This window comes from Poecilia formosa, unplaced genomic scaffold, assembly GCF_000485575.1.
Source record: "Poecilia formosa unplaced genomic scaffold, Poecilia_formosa-5.1.2 Scaffold129, whole genome shotgun sequence".
Lineage (NCBI taxonomy): Eukaryota > Metazoa > Chordata > Actinopteri > Cyprinodontiformes > Poeciliidae > Poecilia > Poecilia formosa.
Window position 1 is genome coordinate 652024 of NW_006800068.1, and position 22273 is coordinate 674296.

Here is a 22273-nt window from a genome sequence, read left to right on the forward strand (position 1 = left end):
GTATTTCAATTCAAAAAGGGAAACTCCTGTGTTAAGACAGATTTTGAAGTCAAACCCTGTTTTCATATTCTGGGAAACAACCTACTGAATTGAACTCACTCAGAGATCAACGTCTGGGTTAGACTCTTGATTCTCAGCCGGTCCTCTGTGGAGTTACTGTTGTGTTTTGGGTTGTTCTCGTTGTGCAGGATGTCCCAACAACATAGAAATCACAAAAAATACGTACGAGGAATTTGTTATGGCCACTCTAAAGCATCATCTTATTCAACAACAGGCTTAAATTATGACAGAAACATTTTATGATCTTATTGAATAAATGTTAAAAAGAACATCATAAAACGATTCTTGGAAATTTTTAAGATGCTAGAGATTATAAAAAACACCGAATAAAAAAGGTATTCAGGTTTATTTTCAACAATTAAAATATATACAGAAACAGATAAAAAAATTTAAAAAAACGTTTAACACGTAACAACTTTTGGTCCTCAGAGCAAGATATAAATAGAGAACAAAGATTATGAGTCAGTGTCTTCTGAACTGGAGTTGGTGGAGGTGGTGGAGGCAGAATCTGACAAACTGCTGCTTGTGCTGACGGACTGAGAGGCACTTTTGCTGGTCTTCTCTGGAGAGCGTAAAGGAAACGAAGCACCATCAAAATCTTATTATCAAATTATCCAAGGATAGCTTTGTGCCAACATGCTTTGCTTACTTTGATATTTTTTGAATTTCTTGAACAGGCAGGATCTGACAAATCGCTCGAGCTCCCGCAGAGTGGACGGCTTCAGTAACTCAAAGTCGATCTCGATCTCGTCCAGGTTGGTGGTGCACATGGTGGGCTCCGACGCTTGGAGGATTTCGACCACGCGGGCCAGCTTTATGCCAGGAAGGCGGTTGATGTCGAGGCTCAGCTGATGTTTTTCCTCATACGTCATCGGCAAGGCCTTATCATCCGAATCCCATCTTTTCTCGTGTGTAGCCGCCAAAGCTTTCTCTCTCAAATCCCAATCTTTGTTTTCTCTCAATGGATTCCTGAAATTAGAGAAAATAAGAGTAAACTTGTGTTTAATGTATAGAAACAGCAGTAAGTCAATAATCATACCTAACTGCAGGGTTTGAAGCACTTTTAGGTACGTCCCCGCCATGTTGTTTCTGGTCATTCTCCTTCCGCAGTTTTGGGGTTTGAGAAACGGCTGCATGCTGTCCATCAACCGTCTTTAGCTGGGCAGAAAAAACACCAGAACATTATTTTTATGTGGTGAAGCCTTTCTAATAAAGCTCCAAAACAACTAAAAGCACCAAGAAGCCAAAGATGTTGAAAACGGGGTAGTGAAGAAAGAAATGCAGCCGATTTCACACATGAACACCAGAGTTCTAGAGGATGTTCTGGCAGGTTTTGATTTAGACATTTTATGTTAGAAACACTCTAGAAATGTGGTGGAATGGCAGAACACAACGCAAAAAATCCACTGAGGAAATCTCTCTCAACACGTTAGGTTACACATGTTTTTACTACAGCTCCTTCCTGGCAAAAAGCAAGCAGAGATCAACGAATCAGGAGAGCAGAAAGGAGATTGAAGCAGCCATTTTGATCTGCAGCAAACACTCTGTGAGATCTGCCATCTCACCCGCTGATATTCCAGACATTCAACTCAAACGAAAAATGTCTTCCAGGCGTCCAAAGCGGACGTTGTGGAAATTTGTTGACACATATTTCACCAATCAGGAACATCTCTAGAACATTTAAGTGCACGTGTGAAAATGGCTCTGGGGCACGTCTGCAAGGGAAGGCAACACCGTTAACACGTCAATATATATGTTACAAACAGCACCTTCCGTTCATTAGCACCCCTGGAGAAGATGAGCCTTAGGAAATATATATTTTATTGCACTGATATTAAATTGTAACAAAAAATATCTAACCGTTGATTTAAGTGTATTTTAGTGCAGAAAATATACTGATAAAATGTCTTTTAAACAAGTACAAGTAATCACCCTTGTCTATGGGCCTATTTCTTTAAACTACTCTGCAAAATGGAAAAGAACACATTTCATGTCAATTAAAAAAAAAAATAGATGACTCCTCAAAGTCCGTCGTCCAGGTGGGTTTTCATGAATATGTTCAGTGGACGACACTCTGGGCATTATAAATTCCTTCACATTGTGAATAAAACAATACAAAATGCAGCCCCAAAACAACACAGAATCGGTTTATCGGACAGTAAAAGCACCGTTTTTCCACGGCGTCATCTCTCAAATCTACTGTAAATCTCGTAGTTTTGTCAGGTGAACATCTATTGCGATATCTTTTGATTTCATGAAAAACAATTATTTATTTCTTTCAGATGAAACCCACCTGTTTTCGTGCCTCGGCAAACCGGGCGGAGTCCTCCACTGTCGACTCGGATCTGTCCAAACTAGCCAGACTGCTGATGGTGCAGCTGGGAGCGGTGACCCCGACTTGCTCGTCTGGCATCTTGGCAAACCTCTGTTCGAACACTCCCTTCAAGCATCCATAAGCAAGCATGAAATGGAGAGAATTACTAAAACAAATAATACAGTATTATAATTTGCAACACACCTGAAGCTTTCTGGCCATGCCGACCACAGTGTGATGGGAGGGGTTGTACTTGTAGCAATTGGAAAAGATTAAGCGGATATCTGCAGCAAACTGCTGCGCGTCCTGGTACTCTCCTCCATCCATCTTTTTCTGCAGGTGAACAGAAATCTTTTAAGTGATGCCAGGATTACACTTCAATCCACAAAAAGGTTAAAAAAAATAAAAAGTAGCTCTACTTTCACAGTGCTGAGATCCATTGGGTATTTGATGATGTCGTGGTAATCGTGAATCCCCAGAGCGTTAGCGTCTACAGGCATGTAGAATGGCCAGGCGTAGGCAGAATGTTTTTTCGACAGCATCTCCTTCAGGATGTTGCTGCAGTACTTTAGCTGTTCCCTCAGCCCTCCATGTTCTGTGTTCGGAAAGTCCCTCGCTTCAAAGTCGCTCTTGGTAGGAGTGGTAGTTCGGCCCACGCCTTCAGGCCTCATCCTTTTTTCTGAAAGGAGCAGCAAAGCGTATTCAACCCCTCTTGAAATATTTAGATTGTGCCAAACTACAACACAGACCAACACAAATGTAGTGCAAGTAGACAAAAAAAAAAAAAGGTCTCTGATGACAGAAACTGTTTGTTGAAGTGGCACAAATAATTTTTGCATTATCTTTTGTGGGGAAATATTCACTGGCTGTAAATTCTGATTGTTTGTCTTTGAGTGTTGGACTGTTCACATGTGGAATGGATGTTTGATTCATGTTTAGAAGATTAAACAGTTTTAGTCGTTTGAGATCTCAGGTTTGTTTTGATTCTGTTTTTTCCTGAAAGGAGGAAGACTTGCTGTCAGTTTGAGTCACATCCTGACTGGACGATGTTTTAGATGTATTGTGAAGGTCTTGTGTGAATGAATGATACATTTTATCTGCTTTCAAAAGGGTGGAAATCAAGAAATTTTACTTTAGATTCTGTATTTTCTTACATGCATGTAACGGTTAATGATTAGGTAAAAATAGAGCAGACTGTAAGCTGGACATCAACAGATGGGTGCAAGTCAGAGTCATGCACCAGCTGTAGGAATGTACAGGTCATCTTGAGTGTGTGAGGAGAGAGAGAGGGGTGTTTTCAAGATCAACACATACTGGTGTTGGTGCCAACAGGCAGACAGAGCTCTCATTGTTATACAAGGCCTTAATTAAAACTCTCAAAGACAAAGTAGTTGAATCTTATCAGTTATTTAATAGAAAATTCCCCAACAGAGTCTCCCACATGAAAAACCCCAATAAAATAAAGTGACATTTATGATTACAATGTGACAAAATTTGAGCACAAATTGTTTTTCAATGCGCTGTACGTCTCACCTCACGTCAGCCGTTTGAAGACGCGACTACATTACCTGTTGGGATGCTTTTTCTGCCTCTCCCTTTGCCTGCATGAGGGACAATCTCCTCCTCTTTCTGAGGCATCTGGGAAACTTTTTGCAAGAAAATCTTCTCCAAGGCGAGAGCCATCAGCACGATGTCATCGGTAGGCTGGACAGGAGGATGGGGAAAACTCTGTTAGGACTTACATATCCAGGACTTTACCTTCTTTAAACCAAGAAGCTCCTAACCTTGTTATATATGTAACAGTTGGTAAACATGGTGTTGAAGTCCTGCAGGCATTCACTTGAACTCCAGTAGTAGTTGTTCTCCAGGCGTTTCTTGATGGTGCCCAAGTCCATGGGGGACGTTATGATCTTATGATAGTCCTGTTGAAATAGAAGGTGAGTTTGGATGTAAGAGACAGTCTGTCCAGGTATGACTGACAATGCAGGGCAGTTCCTATCTGGCAATAATATGAGGTAAACCCCACCCCCCCAAAAAAAAACAGATTACTCACTGGTAGACCAAGACTGACTGCATCAACAGGCTGGTAGAACGGCCAAGCGAACTGGTGCCGCCACAGAGCTTTCACCACCACTTTCTCCATGTACTGCAGCTGGTTGGTCCGTCGGCCAGGCTTGTTGGGATCGGTCACCTCCGGAGGAGGAGGATTCACGAGCATTTTGGGATCTGGCTCAGCGTCGGAGGACATGATGCAGGTGAAACGGGGTTCGCCGTTATCTCCTTTTAGCCAGGTAGCATGTGCCTTTCAGCTCAGTGGAGACTCCGAGGGAACGCCAGCCTGCTTCATGCATAGTTTTCATGCCACACAACCTGTCAATCAAACAGCAAACGGTTACAACTGTGCAATTCTGACAACGCTGTGGGAATTGTAGTGGCATTGTTAAGCTTGCCTCTACTCTTTTTGTTCATCTTTTGTATGTTTGTTATATCAGCTTTCTACCATTATAACCTAAATTAACTGAAATAAATACTTGAAATATTTCAGTCTGTTTAACAAATTTGTATATTCTAAGACTAGCTTTCATTTAATGGAATTAGCTCAATAAATTAGCTTACATAAATGTACAAAAACAAGAAAAAAATGGGGAAATTTAATTGAACAGATTTATGTAATCATTAAAATGCTAGGTCTTACTAAGCAGAAAAAACATCTTAAGGGATATATTATTCCTTTTTATTTAAGCAAATTATTTTGAACCCTCTAAACTTGACAATTTGGGCCATCAAGGGAAAAATCACTGTTTTAAAATGCTCAGATTTATGGGATGATATTTAGTGAAGGGCTGTGTCATTACAGTAGCCTTAAAAACACCGAAAATGGTGGCCGTTACAAAAAAACAACACGTAAATAAAATAAATAAATAAATAAATCTTAGTCCAAGTATTTTAGTTTTATCGAGCAAGTTCAAAGAAGAGTTTAACCAACAGTTACTGAAACGGTAAACTTGTTTAAAGCAACAAACAGCTCTGGATGTTGTCGAAATAATACAAAGTATCCTTTATTGAATGCTGGTAACTGTTGGACATTTTTAAGCGCTTTGTTCCGACAGAGAAAAAAACAGCGGTAACACGTAATAACGTTACAGCAACACTCGCTAGCTCACTTGGCTAACTGGTTTTCATAAAGTGCTACTCACTAGCAGATTAAAGCAACAAAAAAAAAAATAAAACACTCAAAGCCCAGTAAGCATCGGCATAAATCAGTCTCACATAAACACAGCCAACCTGGAGTAGCCGTTCTTTGTTTTGTGGTGGCCGACTTCTAGTTTAGGAAGTCTTGACGCTGAACCTTCGTGTTTAACGAAGCAAAAGTATCCTTTACAACAACTGACCAGGAAAAATAACGGTTGAACAAAAACTGAAGGGTTTATGAACTCCTTTTTTTTTCTCGTGAGAGGGGGTTGAGGTGATCTTCTGAGGACTTTTTTCTGACTCAAATAAGTTATTACTGAAGGGAAATGAAATCAGAAAGCCGAATTAGATTTACTTCAGAGTGCAGGACTGGGGTACCAACTGAAAACTAACTGACCAGTAGCTGACATGGCTGGAGCAGGAATGGAGGGAGGGGCGTTCCTCTTCACACCGCCACCTGTTGAACTGGAGTGTCTAGAGCAGCGGTTCTCAAGCACGGGGTCCGCTTCCCATTGGGGGTCGTCTTGAGATGGACAGCTCTGGAAATCCAAATACATGAATCAGTGCTTGCCTGAGAGCTTATTTGCTGTTGTTGTTAGTCTACAAGAGAAAAATGTATACAAAACAACCATAAAAGTTGTGGGTAATTATCGAGAAGAATTAAGATATATATTTGAAAAGACCGCAGGCTCAATTTTCTTCTCTCAGATCCCAAGACTTGGGATTCTGGGAGAATCGCGGGCAGAAGTGAAACCACAGAAAAAACAGCAATCGGTGTTCGACACAGAGTTTAATCAAAACCAAAACAAAGTATGAAAATTACATAAGAAAACTGCAAAACAACACAAAGAACATACATTCATTTACCTGAGAGAAATAGGGTAAGGGAAAAATGCCAAAATAGAAGGAAAGCAACAACGCGTCTTTGGAGAGTCCTCATGCGTTTTGCAAAACAATCTGATTCGTTGCTCTGGGGCTTTACTTTTTTATTCAAAAAGAGTGTTTTCTTTGTTTTAATTTATGCAATTATGCGATTAAGGCGTGTACTTTCCTTGTATAGCTGAAACCAGTTTCAAATTACGAAGTTGAAAAGTTCGAAGCAATTTTATTACCTTCTGAGACCTGTTTAATTTCGGGCTATCTCTTTCTAGATAAAGGAGACCAAAGGTCATTTTAGAGCAAGCTCTTCTCATGTCAGTTTGAAATGTGATGTTACTCCTAATTCCTGGTTGGAACAAAGCCTCTATTTTTTGCCAGGGTTCAACCAAAAGTCCTCTGAGATCAAAGCGCAGATTTTAAGAATTAAAAGACTTATAGAATACACCTGAGCATTTTCAATACAAACACATTCATTCTAGACATTTTCTAATTAATGTTATACTAGTTTTAATTATATGTTTGGCTCACTTAGTGTTACAAATAGTTAGCTAAGTTAGCTAACACTAATGTAGCTAGCACTAAGTTAGCTACATTAGTTAGCTAACTTAGCTAACTAACTTAGATAAGTTATCTAACTAACATAGCCAAGTTGGTTAGTTAGTTTTAACTAACTAACTAACTAACTAACTAACTAACTAACTAACTAACTAACTAACTAACTAACTAACTAACTAAGTTAACACTGTTAGTTAGTGTATTAACTACCAGTGCTGTCAATATAAAACTACATATTAGACTAGTTCGAGTCATGTTAATTTTAACTAAATGGTATTCTACCAATTAAATTGCAATTATTAAAAGTATTATGTGTTGTTAGTTTGTTTTTCCATAAGTTTTAGTGTTTCTCTGTGGGGGATGATTTGACTTGTCTCCTCCACTACCTGTGTGCCAGAGTTAATTTATGGCGTGGTTCCTTCCTGATAACAGACATTCTTTTCTGCAGGGATAACTTAAAGCCCTCTTATTCAAACTAATCCTGCTCAATCTACCTTTTTCTCATGTGGTAAGATTAAATACTAAGAATATTCAATTTTTCTCAACAGTAATACATAAACCATTTGTGCACAGTGACCACTTGAGTACCCATTTGTGATGCTACACATACAGGCTATTAACATTTTAGAATTGCACACAGTATAGATTAGCTGTACATATTCAAATAAAACCATCTTGCACAAATAATCCTTTATCCCACTGCCTCTTCATTTATCATTTTCTACCATTTTTGAAATTGGAGAAAGAACCGCAAAAATACCAATTTTATGCTGTTTTGTGGCATAGACTTAGAGTGCCTGTGGACTCTATTTGCTATTGTGAATCAGGACATGTGTTGTGTCACTGCAAGGTGTTGACCACACTTACCTTCCCAGAGGGCCATCTTGTCAGGACTTAGCCCTCTTTGACATTCATTTAGCCGAGATGTGGCAGAGGGTGTGATGTGGAGGTGGTGAATCTACAGACTAAGTGAGATGTTAGGAGGTGTCGATTGGTTCAATAAATTAACCCTGTTTTCTCTCATTTTTTTTTCTCAGTTTTCGCTGTTCTTCTGTATCTTAGATGTGTTTGGCAGTGGGGGTTGAAATCTTGTCTCTGGATTCGATTCAAATGTCATACATCGACCAACACAAAACTGTTTCCAAGTGTGAAACACCCATATTATTAAGTATTTAAACATCAAGGTAAGACATTAAAAAAACACAAGACATACATATTTTGCTTGAACAATTTGTACATACAATAATGAATAGATTTCTAAGATTTAAAAAAAGGGTTGCAGTCATATTGGATGTTGAACTTGGGACTTCTAACTAACACTATTGGAATTCTGACTCCTGTGGGATTCCTTTTTGTTTTTTCTGCTTGCAACTTTGAAGTTCTAAGTATAAATGTGTAAAAATATAAGTATTACAGACCTTTTCTTCTTTTTTTTTACACAATTACTGAACCAAAACCCACTTATGTAATAGTTTCAAAATACATTTTCGTCCTGTGACCAAATAACGGAGAATAACACAACCAGTTTACTAATACAGCAAAAATAACAGTACAAAACACACTTTTGGTCCTTGTAAGTTCCCGTACCTTCCCCTCGTAACGCGCTTGCGCAGAACCTTAACAGACCACATTCCCCGCTTCTCCTTCTCCTCGCAGGTCCTCTTAGCTCAACGCAAACATTAAGAAGCGAGCTGCTTGGCTTAGCCGCTCAGCAGGGCCCTTTCCTTCACTGTACGGGTTTTTCTCCCCTTTTTCATACTTTCCGATGAAATAATATCTGACTGTGCAGCAGCATCAATCCTCGTGAGTATTAGCATATAAGCAAAAGCTCATTGTTTGAATGGAAGATGGCCCCCCTTCGTGTCTGCGACTTGTCAACAGCGCAGCACGCTAAGGCCACTACTCGGTTTTTTGTTAAAATCGGTATTTTATGTCTTTTAATTTGTTTTAGTAAAACCTGGTTCACATTATATGTAGCCGTATTTGGAATACTATCTCTGTTTCCAGCGTTGAGTACCACAGAAACACAACTAAGCGATCCCGTCTTGCTCTTTGTTTAATGTTACTTTTCCACATTTTATTTTATTTCAGCGAACATGTATAAATCACCTCGTGTTTAAAGGTAACCTTAAATCCAACAAGATGGTTGTTAAAGGTGTTTATACCTGTTCCTTTCTCAAAATATTAACATTTTAACGTTAGTTAACTGAAGCTAGCTGCAGTAGCTAACTGTGTAGCGTAACGGTTGAGCTACTGCAGGTATTTATTAAGCAGTTAGCAACAGTAAGCAGCCACATTACTTCCCAATTAGATTTGTTATAACATATACTGAATACGGTAAGAACGTTTAAAGGTTAGAAATGTAGCTATGCTTGTAAAACTTTGAAGTAGTGTGTAAAAGTAGCTAATCGTTGTGCTAGCAAGCCGTTTAGTTGAGCACATCTTTTTAAATCAGTGGTCTGCATGTTTGTTGTCAGAAGACCGGTAGTTTAATTCCCTTTCTTTAGGAATGTCGGCAATGTCAGATGAAATCTCTATGTTAGAACAAATGATGCCATTTGAAAGCTAATTTAAAAAGGCTTCATAAACATTCACGGTTGTTGTCTAGAAATGAAAAAGTTACGGTGTTTTGAATGCAAAATAAATGATTAAACACCCGAGTAAAGACAAAATAATTCTGTTAATGTGCTCCCCAATTTACAATGAAAAATACAGTATTGTATCATAAACAAAGGTCTTAACATCGGAAAAGTCCTTTATTCAGCTTAAAAGTCACATTAATTATAACACAATATTTTCTAAAGCGATCAGTCTAATACATAAAAGGAAAGTAAAAAGAGTTTAGTTCTGAAATTAATGTTTAAAAAAACCGAGCAGGTATTATAGTGGACTATTGTAGTTTAGATATAAGTGGAATTTAAATCCGATTTTTTTTTCTTCTGTTCTCTTTCTTTTCCATCTAAATGAGTTTCATATACTCTGAGGACAAGCACCTCTGTCAAGTTATGAAATTAAGATACAATTTGCTACTTTTTTTATGGGGCCATCTCTGCTCTGACTAGATTAGGACAATATGAACTCAATATTTGATCTATATAGTTTTGAGTTCAATCAGGCACATTAATACATGTTGGTTTTGTTTTAACAGCTAAACTAACATCCCCAGACATACTGTCAAGTTAAGAGGTTTGCAAACATGTTATGTAGAGTGACGGCAATGAGAAACCGTGTAGTAATTTCCCATTTCTAGAGCTCAGGTAGTTATTTACAAATTGATGGTATATTAGTATTTAAAACATCTTTCAACAGTTGCACCGTATGTATAGAGTAGAATATTATATTGGCATTGCATCAGAATGAAGCCTGTTTAGTCCAATCAGGTGTATAATATAAATACTGAAAATCAAAGATAAGAGTGTGGACTGTGTGTGTGTCTGATTACCATTTACTTTTCTAAGACTTATTAATGACAGCAAACCACTTGCCTGTTTGTTCTCTATTTCAGGTTAGCGTGCAATCAATGTTAGTGTCCTCACCATGGCAACAGAAGACAAGAAGCCAGAGACTGACACTAAGCCTCCAGTGGTCCCATCAGCGTCTGCCAGCCAAAGCAAGGTCTGACGAATGAAAGCGATCGATCCCGTTGCCCGTTTTGTCTCGTCCCTGCAGACGGCCTGATCACTGTGGCTGTGCTGATCTTTTCTGCTGCTCTTGTTCACAGTCTGCGCCTGCCAAGCCAAACTACAGCCTGAAATTCACATTAGCAGGACACACTAAGGCCGTGTCGTCCGTCAAGTTCAGCCCGAGCGGAGAATGGCTCGCCAGCTCCTGTGAGTCCATTAAACATCATTGTGATGACAGTCTGACTCGGATTCTAATGTGACTCTAATGCCAGTAAAGTATTGAAATGTTAATTGGTATAAAACTGCATTTTTAGGGATGCCCTTTAATGTAATGCTTCTATGCGCCGTATTAGCAGATATGAACTTTTTTGACCTTAGCAGCAAAACTTTGATCATTTTCAAAGTTCTCTGAGCTTCAGATCTCATCATTCCATCATAGTTTCTTTTTTCCACCCAATATGTTACCACGGGAACAAATAAAAAACTTCTTTAATGCTATTGTAGCGATGACATCGAACAGCTGGACAGGCAGTCTGACAAAACCGATCCAGTACAAGTCAGCAAAACTTTCAAAGTAAGAGTCTCAAACTCTTGATGCATCAAGTTTCAAACTAAAATCACAAACTTTCATGTGTTTGATTGTGAAAATGGCATCTTTCACAATCAGCCTCTGATCAACGCTTCATGGACATGACTTCACTTTCATTTGAAGTTGTGTTAAAAGAATTATTGCTCATTTGGAGCAAGACTTGTATGGAAATACAAGTGATTTAAATTGTAATATATCAGCAATATTAGCCCACACTAATGTTGGGGTAATAATAAGTAGAAAAGAAGATAAAAATGAGGGAATTCTACATAAACACAAAATAATAATTCACACACACTAGCAACCAAAATAATAGTGTTGTAAATGTCAGTATTATTTGTTATTATAATAATAATGATTATTTCTGCTTGGTCTCCGGAGGTTTAAATGATTAAAGTGATTTATGCTGATTATTTTACGACCTGCAGTACACATTTATTACATAATACACGTTTAAATAAGTTGCTTTTAGGTCAACGGTGCCGACAAAAGATTTTCAGTCCTCTGTTATAAAAACGGCCATCTGTGATTTACAGAGTTATTTTCCGACTCTCAGCAGATTCGCCAACATTCGTTTTAAGGTTGTTTTCCCAAACAGTCCTGACTGAGTCTCTGTTTCTGCTCCAGCTGCTGATAAACTCATAAAAATCTGGGGTGCGTACGACGGAAAGTTTGAGAAAACCATCTCTGGACACAAGCTGGTGAGCAGAACTGGACCTTCTGTCTGAGCAGGTTTGCCTTTAAAAGCGTCGTTTGTGACTTTTGGTCCTAAACCCGCAGGGCATCTCTGACGTGGCGTGGTCCTCGGACTCCAACCTGCTGGTGTCGGCGTCCGACGACAAAACCCTGAAGATCTGGGACGTCAACTCGGTAAGGCGGCTCAGACGCGTCAAACCCGCGGTGCTGGGATTGGCAGACGCCAGACTGAATATTTTCTTTTCAATCCAGGGAAAGTGCTTAAAAACCCTGAAGGGCCACAGCAACTACGTGTTCTGCTGCAACTTCAACCCGCAGTCCAACCTCATCGTGTCGGGATCGGTGAGTGCGCTCGCAGCTCCTGGCAACAACACTCCGTCAGAAACATGGAGCAGATGTTGGACTGCAGCCAGAGCTCTCTCCCACTAGCAGCAAAACTTTAGTGACTTTGACTGAAACACTCATCCAGTGTGTGTGTGTGTGTGTGTTTTTTTTCTTTTCTTTTTGGCGTCTAGTTCGACGAGAGTGTGAGGATATGGGACGTGAAGACCGGGAAGTGTTTGAAAACACTGCCGGCTCACTCCGATCCCGTCTCCGCTGTGAGTTGGATTCTGTTTCTTTTTTTTTTTAATTCTCTTTGACTGAAACAGGAAAACGTGAAATCTGCTTAAATCTGCAGGTTCACTTCAACAGAGACGGCTCTCTGATCGTGTCCAGCAGCTACGACGGACTCTGGTAAAGCGCTCCGCTCTGAGATTCTGTTTTTATTTTACTTGTGTTTGTCTTGTTAACTAACAGTTTTGTTCTTATTCCAGCCGAATCTGGGACACGGCGTCGGGGCAGTGTTTAAAAACGCTCATTGGTAAGATCAGCCACAAAAACACAAAAGATAAACCAATAGACTTTAACATTGTCAAGAAGTTATTTTTCCAATAGATTCGATGAGTGGATTCAAAAAGTGATTGTTGCACTTAGTGATGAGTTTTGACTTTAGAAAGTTAGGTGGAAGGAAAAAGTGAGGCAGGGAAAAGGTACAGTAGCAACAAATGTAGTGTGAAACCTTGAGAGGATTGTGAAGCAGAACTGTGACTGTCAGTTCCCCTATGAGGGAGATTCATATTCCTCTACAGCTGTGGTTTTACCACATGTTTTCCTTCCACCAAACTTTCCATACATCTCTGAAAAGACAGCGACAGTCATCAGTCTTCCCATTTTTTTTGTTTGTATTAAAAATCCTAGCATGTAATGCAGTTTTTTTTTATATACAAACATAATCTTGGACTTTTATAAACATCAAAACAATCTGATTTAGAGGCTTGAATTATATCCCTTATATCTGACTTTATACAAGTTATACATTTAATTACTGAAATAAATGAACTTTTCGATGATTTCCTGATGCACCAATATAAAATATTATTCCGTTGCGTGAATTATTCAACAGCAGACCTTAAAATCGTTTCTAATATCGTCGGTATTATAATAACTGACACATCCACCTGCAGCTGCTCCCTACTGAGCCCCAGAAATATCACAGAGATGAAATGAGAACCATCCAGTCAGAAACACAGACAGGAATCCTAACAGGCTCAGATTTGTTTGCTAACGTTGCTCCCGCTTCCAACAGACGATGACAACCCTCCTGTGTCGTTTGTGAAGTTTTCTCCCAATGGGAAGTACATCCTGGCAGCTACTCTGGATAAGTGAGTGCTGCACATTTGCAGAGCAAAGTTGTTTACAGGGGCTGATCACTCGGGTTGTGTGCGACGCTCACCTGCAGAGGGCAGCACAACGCCACGTGAAGCTGGACTGTGGGGTTTGTTTCACAGTTTGTGTTCATGGTTTGTCTTTGCAGCACGCTGAAGCTGTGGGACTACAGCAAAGGAAAGGTGAGAAAACATCTGTTTTTTAAAAAAAAGAATTTTTTTTTCTTTTTCGTTCTTTTTACCCGAGTCTGTCAAGTGTTTCCACCCAGACTGCTTAAAGGAATGCCTTAGTTTTTGAAACAAGTGAAGCTGCAGTTCTGATCACCTCCTGAATGTTTCTCATAATTTCAGTGCTTGAAGACGTACACAGGCCATAAGAACGAGAAGTACTGCATTTTTGCTAATTTCTCTGTCACCGGAGGGAAGGTAAGTCCCCGTCTCGTCTTGTCTCAGAGTGTGTACGGTGTCACGAGTGGCTAAACGTGACTCTCTGGCCGCTGTCCTGCAGTGGATTGTGTCCGGCTCTGAGGACAACATGGTTTACATCTGGAACCTGCAGACGAAGGAGATCGTGCAGAAACTGCAGGGCCACACAGGTACAGCACACGAGTTGTCTGTTTGATTCCCTGCTGGGTTTGAAGTCTTAACTCCAAATTTGCTTTTTGTGTCATTACAATTAATGTTTTTGATCAGTCAGGAAAACATAAGTGGAAAAATATCCCCAAAGCATGGTGCTTCCACCTCCGTTTCGCTAGATTACTTGCACATTATACCTTTAAAAAATGTTTTTTTTCCACGTTTCTGCTCAGACGTCGTCATTTCGACCGCCTGCCACCCGACAGAGAACATCATCGCATCTGCTGCTTTAGAAAACGACAAAACCATCAAGCTATGGAAAAGCGACTGCTAATTCAGTTTTTGTTTTTGGGATATTTTTGGCCTATTATTCACCTTTCTATATAATATATGTTGTTTTTTTCTACATTGTGATGCAAGACAAGAAAGAGGACCTGTTTTTTTTTTTTTTTAAACGGAGCTCCGGATGAATGCAGAGAACTGTACCTGAAGTTCAGTAAGGAGTAGCAAACCCGTCAACCACACATCAGCTTCGCAGTGCAGATCCTCCTCACATCACGTTTATTGGTCTCCTTAAAGAAAACAGGTAAATCGTGTTGACCCTTCAGCTGTTTCAGTATTCTTGACTCTGCCTCTGCTTTTTACCAGCTACTGTACAATAAACGTAATTGTTTCCAGGCTTGTTGTTCCTTGAATCCCTGTGTAACTGTAAAGTACCATTTAAATGAAGACGGCATATTTGCATTAACCTTCAGTCTTAATGAAATGGAGAAAAAGAAGAAAAATAAAGCCGTATTAATATTGCGTTATTTTCCCTAAATGTCAGATCTTTGTGCCACTTTTTTGTTTTCTCAAAAAAATGCCTCAGAGACTGAGTTTGACTCTGAGTTAATTTTAAAACTTGTTTTATTATTTTATTATTTAGCATAACTGTACGAGCAACCAGTTACAATTCTTGTGTTCTATTTGTACATATGTACTGATTTTTTTTATTTTTTTTGGCTTATACTCTATTAGTACACACCTGTGTGAAAACAACAAGCAACATCCAATTTCTGTAGTTAATCTGGATTTCAGTGGAATACTTGTTTGCAGCTCTCAGATATAATCTGCAGCCTAATAAAGTTTTGTATGTTTCATGTTGTGCAAGTTGTTTTTGTACCTAAATGTGCATCAGTTCATTCTTTGTAAAGTTTTCTGTGTGTGTCTGTGCATGTATGGGTCTTGAGGCTTACAGTCGTATTTCTTTTTCAAATCAATGCTGATGCAAACTTCACACTGGACCTACAAGTTTTTCCTTCCACTCAATTTTCCATTACTCTGAAAGTAAATCTTGTTTACAGCAATTACCATTTGTGGTCAACTCTGTAACAATACAGTAGTCTTCCCTATGACTGTGCAGGTCACAAAATAATGAAAAAATTCAAAATAACCAAACATCTACATATTTGTGAATGAAAGATGTTCGGGTTTTCCACCAGAACCCGTTCCAGCTGTCATTTCATCTCATATAAGAACAGATGGACTTTAATCAGTTTAAAGTTTTTTTTTAATAACTTTTTGTTTCTTTCCATGAGAGAACATCAGAACAATCCACAAACAGATGACAAAAACAAACAAAAAAACTTTGTCTCCTTAAAAACAGAAAAATAAAAACATAATCATCAGAGATGTTCCCATCTTGCAGTGACAGGTTGAAAAATGGCAAAAGTAAAAGGCGACACAAGTTACCAAAGTGCCAAAGCGGACAATCCTTCCCTCCCACTCCCCACAAAACAAAATTACACTTTCATTCTGAAGCTGAGGAAACTTTTCCACAAAACAGCCACAGAGAAGGAAAAGAACAGAGTAAATAAGCAGGGGATAAAACTACCTTTGTACAAAAATAGATCTTTTTCCCAAGTGATTTTTTTTCTTTTTTTTTATAAACTAGAACATTTAACCGTTTATGCCACAAACAAAGCAGTGATTGTGTCACAAGCTCAGCTTTTCCTGATTACATGTTTTCAACATACATTTGCTAAGCAACATATACATTTAGGAGAGTTTAAATTTTTTTTTTAAGTTTTATTTTTGCCTCTCCTGATTTTTCGAGGTCACAGAAAACGGCTTAAGCTGGTTTCTTTTTGAGTTCAGAGCTGCTGCGCTTCTGCTGGTGGATTATTGTGTTTTTTATTTTTTTATTTTGTTTTTAATAAAAGTTACAATCCAACCCTCCCCACCCGTATTTGTGATAATAAAAACACCTTTAAACTCCCACAGCTTAGGAAAATTCAGATTTTTTTTTTTTTTTCAGTTTTGGAATATTCAATGAGTTGATCTGCTGATATATATTTATAAATATATACAAATATACATATTAACAAAATATAGCTTTATGTTGTAAAGCATCCGTTTAGGTTTTCATTCTATGTGGACAATTATTTCCTTTTCTTTTCCCACATCTGTCAATTTCCTGCAGGGGGCGTGAACTTTTGCACGTCACACACTTTATATGGCTTTTACACGATTGCTTCCAATCTTCGGCGAGTCAGCCAGAAACGAAGAGGATGTTCATATATATTTCTTTTTAATATTTGGGGAAACAAATCTTTGACTGTTTGAAACGAGCTTTTCTTGATTAAAAAAAAAAATCAAAACAGAGCATATTCTGCATCGGGGAAACAAACATGTTCTCCCAGAATATAAATACTGTAAACTGAGCCCAAGCTGGCAGGTAATACTGTCACCTGGATAGGATGCAAAAACACACAAACCACCGTGCTTAAGTTCATTTTAGCAATAAACACCACGCTGATGGGTTAAGCTGAAGGTATTGCTACTTTTCTCATTGCTACTTTTCTGCTCGGCGCGGAGCATCTGTGACAATTAGAAAGCTGTGACAAAGTGCCTTCCTTCTGTTTGTCCATTTAAATACTTCTAGAAAACAATTTCAAGTAATGTTGCAGCGCTGCTTCTCTTCCGCCAGAGGGAGCTCACGGCACACAAATCACCACACGCTCGAGGTAAATCGTGACTTCCAGCACATTTCACATCCATCACATCTGACTTTTCCGAGCTGGCTTTTCAACAGAGGGAATAACTGGAAACAATTTCACAAGATGGAACAACATCCATCTCGAAATAGTGAGAAAAAAAAAAACAAAACAGATTTAAGCACATATTCTACCGTTGGTGATTTATGTATAAATTCTTTGCGGAGTCTTTGTGGGGCTACTGGAAAAGTATGGAAATGTCATAGTGCTTAAATATGTAATTATATGAGAAGGAAAACTAGTAAAACATAAGAGAAAGGGAGCAATGAAAGCGGTCAATATCCGGCAGCTTTCAGCTCATAGAGTTCTGTTTTTTTTTTTTGTTTCTTTTGTACTCATTTCTTCTATATTTTACTTTTCACATTATATGTTCTGGGCAGTAAAGAGGGAACAGGGAATATTGGTGAGCTGTTCCAGCCAGCTTCTACAATGGGGCCCACGTGGGTAAGCTGGAAAATGGGCCCCAAATAGGATTGTCACTGGGTTACATAACAACCCCATGTCAAAGGCCTGCATAGGTTGATGTAGGGACAAGATGTGATAATCAATTCAGACCGATTTTCTAAGAATTCATGTCAGAGCCAAAACCAAAGTCCACTTAATACCAGCAGAGGCGATGCAAACATGTATATGGGGCCCTTATGCAGTGGGGAAGGTCCAAACTGAGAAGCTGTTTGGTTTTTAACAAACTAAAATTGAGTTTAGGTTCCATGAAACATCAGTTAGTTAACATACCATCGTTAGAACTGTTTGAAAGTTTTGAAATAGATTTAGTTAAAATTTTATTCTGCTACGAAATGACAATTTCTATTATTTTGTGCGTTGCAAGATGCTATAAATAGCATCCATGAGGTGAAAAGTGAATTGCTGTCAAGAAGCCAAGACTTGTTTGCTCGTGTTGCCTTAGAAATCTCAGCGGTTGATAAAAACAGTCATTGCTTAGGTTTGTTCTGACTTACCGTTTCCAGACAGTCAGGAGTCGTGTGAATAAGTTTGGCGCTTCGTAGTTTGAGAGATTTTCTGGTAGATTTATGGTGCGTTCCATTTACCCTGAGAGGTGAAATTTTCATGGATGTAAGAATTCGATCAGATTAAACTTTTCTAGTTAGAAAACCAAACTGAGTCAAGCATGGCATACCAGCGAAAGTTACAGAAAAAACATTAGAAAAGTGAAAAATCAATTTATAACAAACTTCTCTTTACGTAAACAGCTGTATTGAATTTTTAGGTTGGGGTTAGTGATAAACCTCAGTTTCCGGGGCATAATTCTCAGTTTTTCCGGCAAAAAACTCAGAAATTCTGCATTTCAAGCGCAACTAAAATGTCCCGTTAGCTAACATTTAAGACAAACTGTTTGTAATTCCTAGTTTAGCTAGTCGATTCATGCTTTGCTCTATTTTCCACAGGACCCAGAACTTAATAGGCACAAATAATTATGGTGTAATTTCTAACTTAACTGCAAGTTAGAAACCTACCAACCTATAGCTACAAGTAGCAATAAAACCCCTAAATAATTCATTTCTCAGTGTCATGCATTCAAGCAGTGAAGCCAAACATTGTACATTGTTATAAGTGATGCCATATTATTGACAGAAAAGACTTTTTAAAGTGAAAAAAAAATGTTTAGCTAATTTCTTCCAACTTGGAAAATTTGACTTCCAAGCACAAATGGAACGCACCGAAGATTTCAACTAATATGCTGAGCCGCTAATGGCTAAAGCTCATCTGTTCAGCTACCAACTTGGTTTATCTGAAGGTGATTCAACCAGATTAAAGTGAGCATCAATTTCTGAATAATAGAGACCCCCACCTCCCAAACATTTACTCTGGTTAAGCCGCCCTGCAGACAGTCTTTGGACATGAACACTATGCATAGTTTTGCAGCAGCTGCAGCATTTAGAGAAAAGCAGGAAAAGAAGAAAAACAAGAAAAAGAACGTGGACACAAAACACGTTTACACATAAAGACCTTTAACATTTCAGTTCAACTTAAATGTCACTTGGTTGTCCAGAGAAGTGCACAGAGTGAATGTGTGTGTGCGCGTGTGTGTGTGTTCTTTTCAGGAGGAAAAGTACTGAGGCGTTCTGGAACGGGACAGTGCCAAACTCCGCTGCAGAGGTCGATCACATCAACATCCGCTCTCCATGGAGAAACCCAACTACACTGTCATGAGGTTAAGTGCCAAGTAACAAACAAACAAACAAACACATAATGGCTCTGCCACAACAAACAAGCGCTCCTTCCCGTATACTCTAAAGCCTACACGAGTGTATGGAAACAGAGGTATTTGTGCATTACTGAAAATAAGGTCAATACTGTCGTAGCTTTCAGTACATGTAGATATGAGGTGTTGGAAAGAAAGACGTGATGCCTGCTGCTGCAGCGAGCAGAGGGGTTTCTGAGCGTGGAGGTGTGTCTGCCTGGCAGAAATTAGCATGAAATGTGAGGCAGAGAGAGAAAGAGAGAGAGAGAGAGAGAGAGAGAGAGAGGACTACGAGGAGCTCAGAGTCTGACAGAACGATGACATTTCCTCTTGTGTGGGACTGTGTGTTGAGGCAAAAAAAGATAAAATAAAATAAAGTCTGAAAAAAGTAGACGTGTCGTCCCTGCACCTGCTGGAGCATCCACTGACGCCCAAGTCTCATAAAGCTAATTTACATCAGTTTACGGGCACAGAGAGTTACAGAGATTGTACTAAACAGGGTTTCCCCAAGTCATTCTGAGTACTTGAGGGTGGATTTGTGGACTGCTGAGACGTCCTTCCCCAACGCCGCACAGTGCTGGTACAGTAAGACATGGTCGGCTCTGTTGGAATTGGCCAGAGACCTGAGGTTTGTGAGAACTTGCCCTCCTGTTAAGCCACTTCTGAGTTCTACGCCGGCAAGCTCACTCTTCCAAAAAAATAAAATAAAAATAAAAAAACACCTGGTGCAAGACCTGACATGTTCAGTCAGGTTGAAGAGACGAGTTTCTTTGTGATGATGTGTTGTTGTTGTTGTTTTTCCCCAAGCTGTCCAGTCCTGAAAAGCAAAAGCAGGCTCAGATCCCAGATGAAACATCCCAGATGAAACATCCCAGAGGTTCCACAGAAGGTGCGATTGTCCCGATCACAACGCCTGTGACATCTGAGCACTGTGGGTGTTGAAAACCTGATCGTCTCTGCTGCTGTTTTCTCATTTTGGGGGGGGGCACGATCCGACAAGCAAAGACGGAAACCATGGCTCAGTATGTCTATGTCCTCGTTTCAGTCCCATCTCATCACTTACGTTGATGGTGTTTTATATATTTATATATATATAGATATTTTTTCTTATTTATATATTTTACAAGGTATAAAAGAGACCCATATTCATGATGGATTCCTCGTGTTGAAACACTTCAGAGAGTTGGTGAGCAGAGAAGATGGCTGGAGGGACAAAAGCAAGAAGGGAGATGTTCGTTTGTGTTGTCTATTTTTCTTAAGTCTGCCCTTTTCTAGATGGATCCAAGGCAGCTGGGCTGATGCATGTTGGGGGTTTAAGTGTGGGAGGGGGTGGGGGCATGAGGCTGAGGGTCAGGAGGGGTCACTCCTATTATGTCATTTGATGAGGAGCTTCTAGCATCTCCATGAGGAAGGTGTCGATGGGTGTGTCGCCAATCAGCTTGAAGAAGAAAAGGTGCTCCAAACACTTGAGCCCGATGGAGCGCAGCGCTGGTAACCGTAGCAACAGCTTAGCGAACCTGTTCAGAAATCAGTACGTTATTGGTTTGAATAAATGGTGAAATTAGTACGTATTTTTCAGACTATAAGCTGCTACTTTTTTCCCCACGCTTTGAACCATGTGATATATAAATACATATATGTATGTATGTTACATTTCACCGTATTAATTTCCAATCTTCCTTTCATAAAGTCTGCTAGTAAACAACCGCACATAAATACCTTATGAAAGGAAGATGTCATCTGCATAACGCAGAACATCTGATAGTGTTTATGATTCTCTGGCTGCTCTTTAGTCTCACCTGCCCGGCTGCTCGGGGTATTTCTGTTTGCAGTAAGCCTCTAAAGACGCGTAGACTTTCTCTCTCAGAGCTTCAACCTCACCTGGGTTGGACAAACCTTTAGAGTCTGTAAACACACAAGAAGAAATGAGCCGGCTTAGATCAGACCTCACTGCAGTCAAAACGCATTTCCTCATTTTCTTACGTCCTTCTGAAGGTCGTGCCAAAAGAGGAAGTTGATTAAATAAATGTTTATTTAAAAAAAAAGAAAGAAAATACATGGAAATCCATTAAGTTTATATATATATGTACAAAACCATATATATTATTCAATTATATTTTGTGTTAATTTTCTGATAAAACTCACAAAATTGTCTGAATAATGTTGTAGTCCTGTGTTTATTGTACTAAGTGCTAAATAATATTTATTATATAGACAAAAATATTGGTCTGATGTTGGACCAATCAAATAATAGTATTTCATGATGGACTGAAATATCAAACAAAAACTAATATAAAATTTAATGGTGAATAATTTAGGTTTTTCTTTTAATTTAACAATTTATTGCATATTTTAAGTTTACGTGTTAAAAAAATAATTGTAATTTTTACTTATATCTTTATTTAAACTATTACTGGACAAAGGAACTAATGGCTCTCGAACATTAAAGCCTTGTGGCCAAAATTATTACTAAAATAAGCGGTTCAATTTTTAACATTTTAAAATGAAATTGCAAGACAGGCTTCAAAAGAGCCTCAAAACTAAAATGACACAGAAAAGGACAATGAGTCATGGCAACACATTTTGTAATAATGCAGTGACAAACAGCGTTTAGCTAATTAAGTTATATTTATTTGCTTCTACAAAGCGCTGTGATTTTCCCGGACAGTCAGGATGTGACTTCCACATTAAGCTTTAACCCTGTGAGCTCAGTCCAGGCCCGGTCCGGCCAGGCCCGGTCCGGTCCGGGTTGGCCCAATTAAGGCTGCGCTAATTTAGGCTCAACAGAAAGACACTGGAAAACAAACAAGTCATTGATGAACGTTTCAGCTCGACAAAGCGCTGC

At 39.0% G+C, this 22273-nt stretch overlaps 2 protein-coding genes and 1 long non-coding RNA gene across 4 annotated transcripts; 1 reads left to right on the plus strand and 2 right to left on the minus strand.

Annotated features, from left to right (window-relative positions):
* Positions 1 to 387: 387 nt before the first annotated feature.
* On the minus strand, positions 388 to 6130 carry LOC103144567 (bromodomain-containing protein 3-like). 2 transcript variants are annotated; one of them, XM_007561619.2, is made up of 10 exons: positions 5964 to 6130; positions 4428 to 4744; positions 4159 to 4296; positions 3943 to 4078; positions 2794 to 3053; positions 2579 to 2707; positions 2354 to 2500; positions 1100 to 1218; positions 710 to 1029; positions 388 to 622 (listed from the first exon to the last, which is right to left on the minus strand). In XM_007561619.2, the coding sequence occupies exons 2-10, from the start codon at positions 4620 to 4622 to the stop codon at positions 516 to 518; spliced, it is 1551 nt and encodes a 516-aa protein (XP_007561681.1). In that variant the 5' UTR covers positions 4623 to 4744; positions 5964 to 6130; the 3' UTR covers positions 388 to 515. The 2 variants fall into 2 exon arrangements, with proteins under 2 accessions (XP_007561681.1, XP_007561680.1); XM_007561618.2 differs by having other exon boundaries at positions 5660 to 6130.
* Positions 6131 to 8639: 2509 nt separating this feature from the next.
* On the plus strand, positions 8640 to 14969 carry LOC103144569 (WD repeat-containing protein 5). Its single transcript, XM_007561620.2, has 14 exons — positions 8640 to 8803; positions 10506 to 10615; positions 10722 to 10830; positions 11840 to 11913; positions 11993 to 12082; positions 12161 to 12250; positions 12424 to 12507; positions 12588 to 12643; positions 12724 to 12770; positions 13536 to 13611; positions 13764 to 13797; positions 13966 to 14040; positions 14123 to 14210; positions 14424 to 14969. The coding sequence occupies exons 2-14, from the start codon at positions 10538 to 10540 to the stop codon at positions 14522 to 14524; spliced, it is 1002 nt and encodes a 333-aa protein (XP_007561682.1). The 5' UTR covers positions 8640 to 8803; positions 10506 to 10537; the 3' UTR covers positions 14525 to 14969.
* On the minus strand, positions 14639 to 21467 carry LOC103144568 (uncharacterized). The gene is made up of 2 exons (XR_476928.2): positions 21228 to 21467; positions 14639 to 20945 (listed from the first exon to the last, which is right to left on the minus strand). It is a non-coding gene; the product is annotated as an uncharacterized LOC103144568 (long non-coding RNA).
* Between the last annotated feature and the right edge of the window lie 806 nt (positions 21468 to 22273).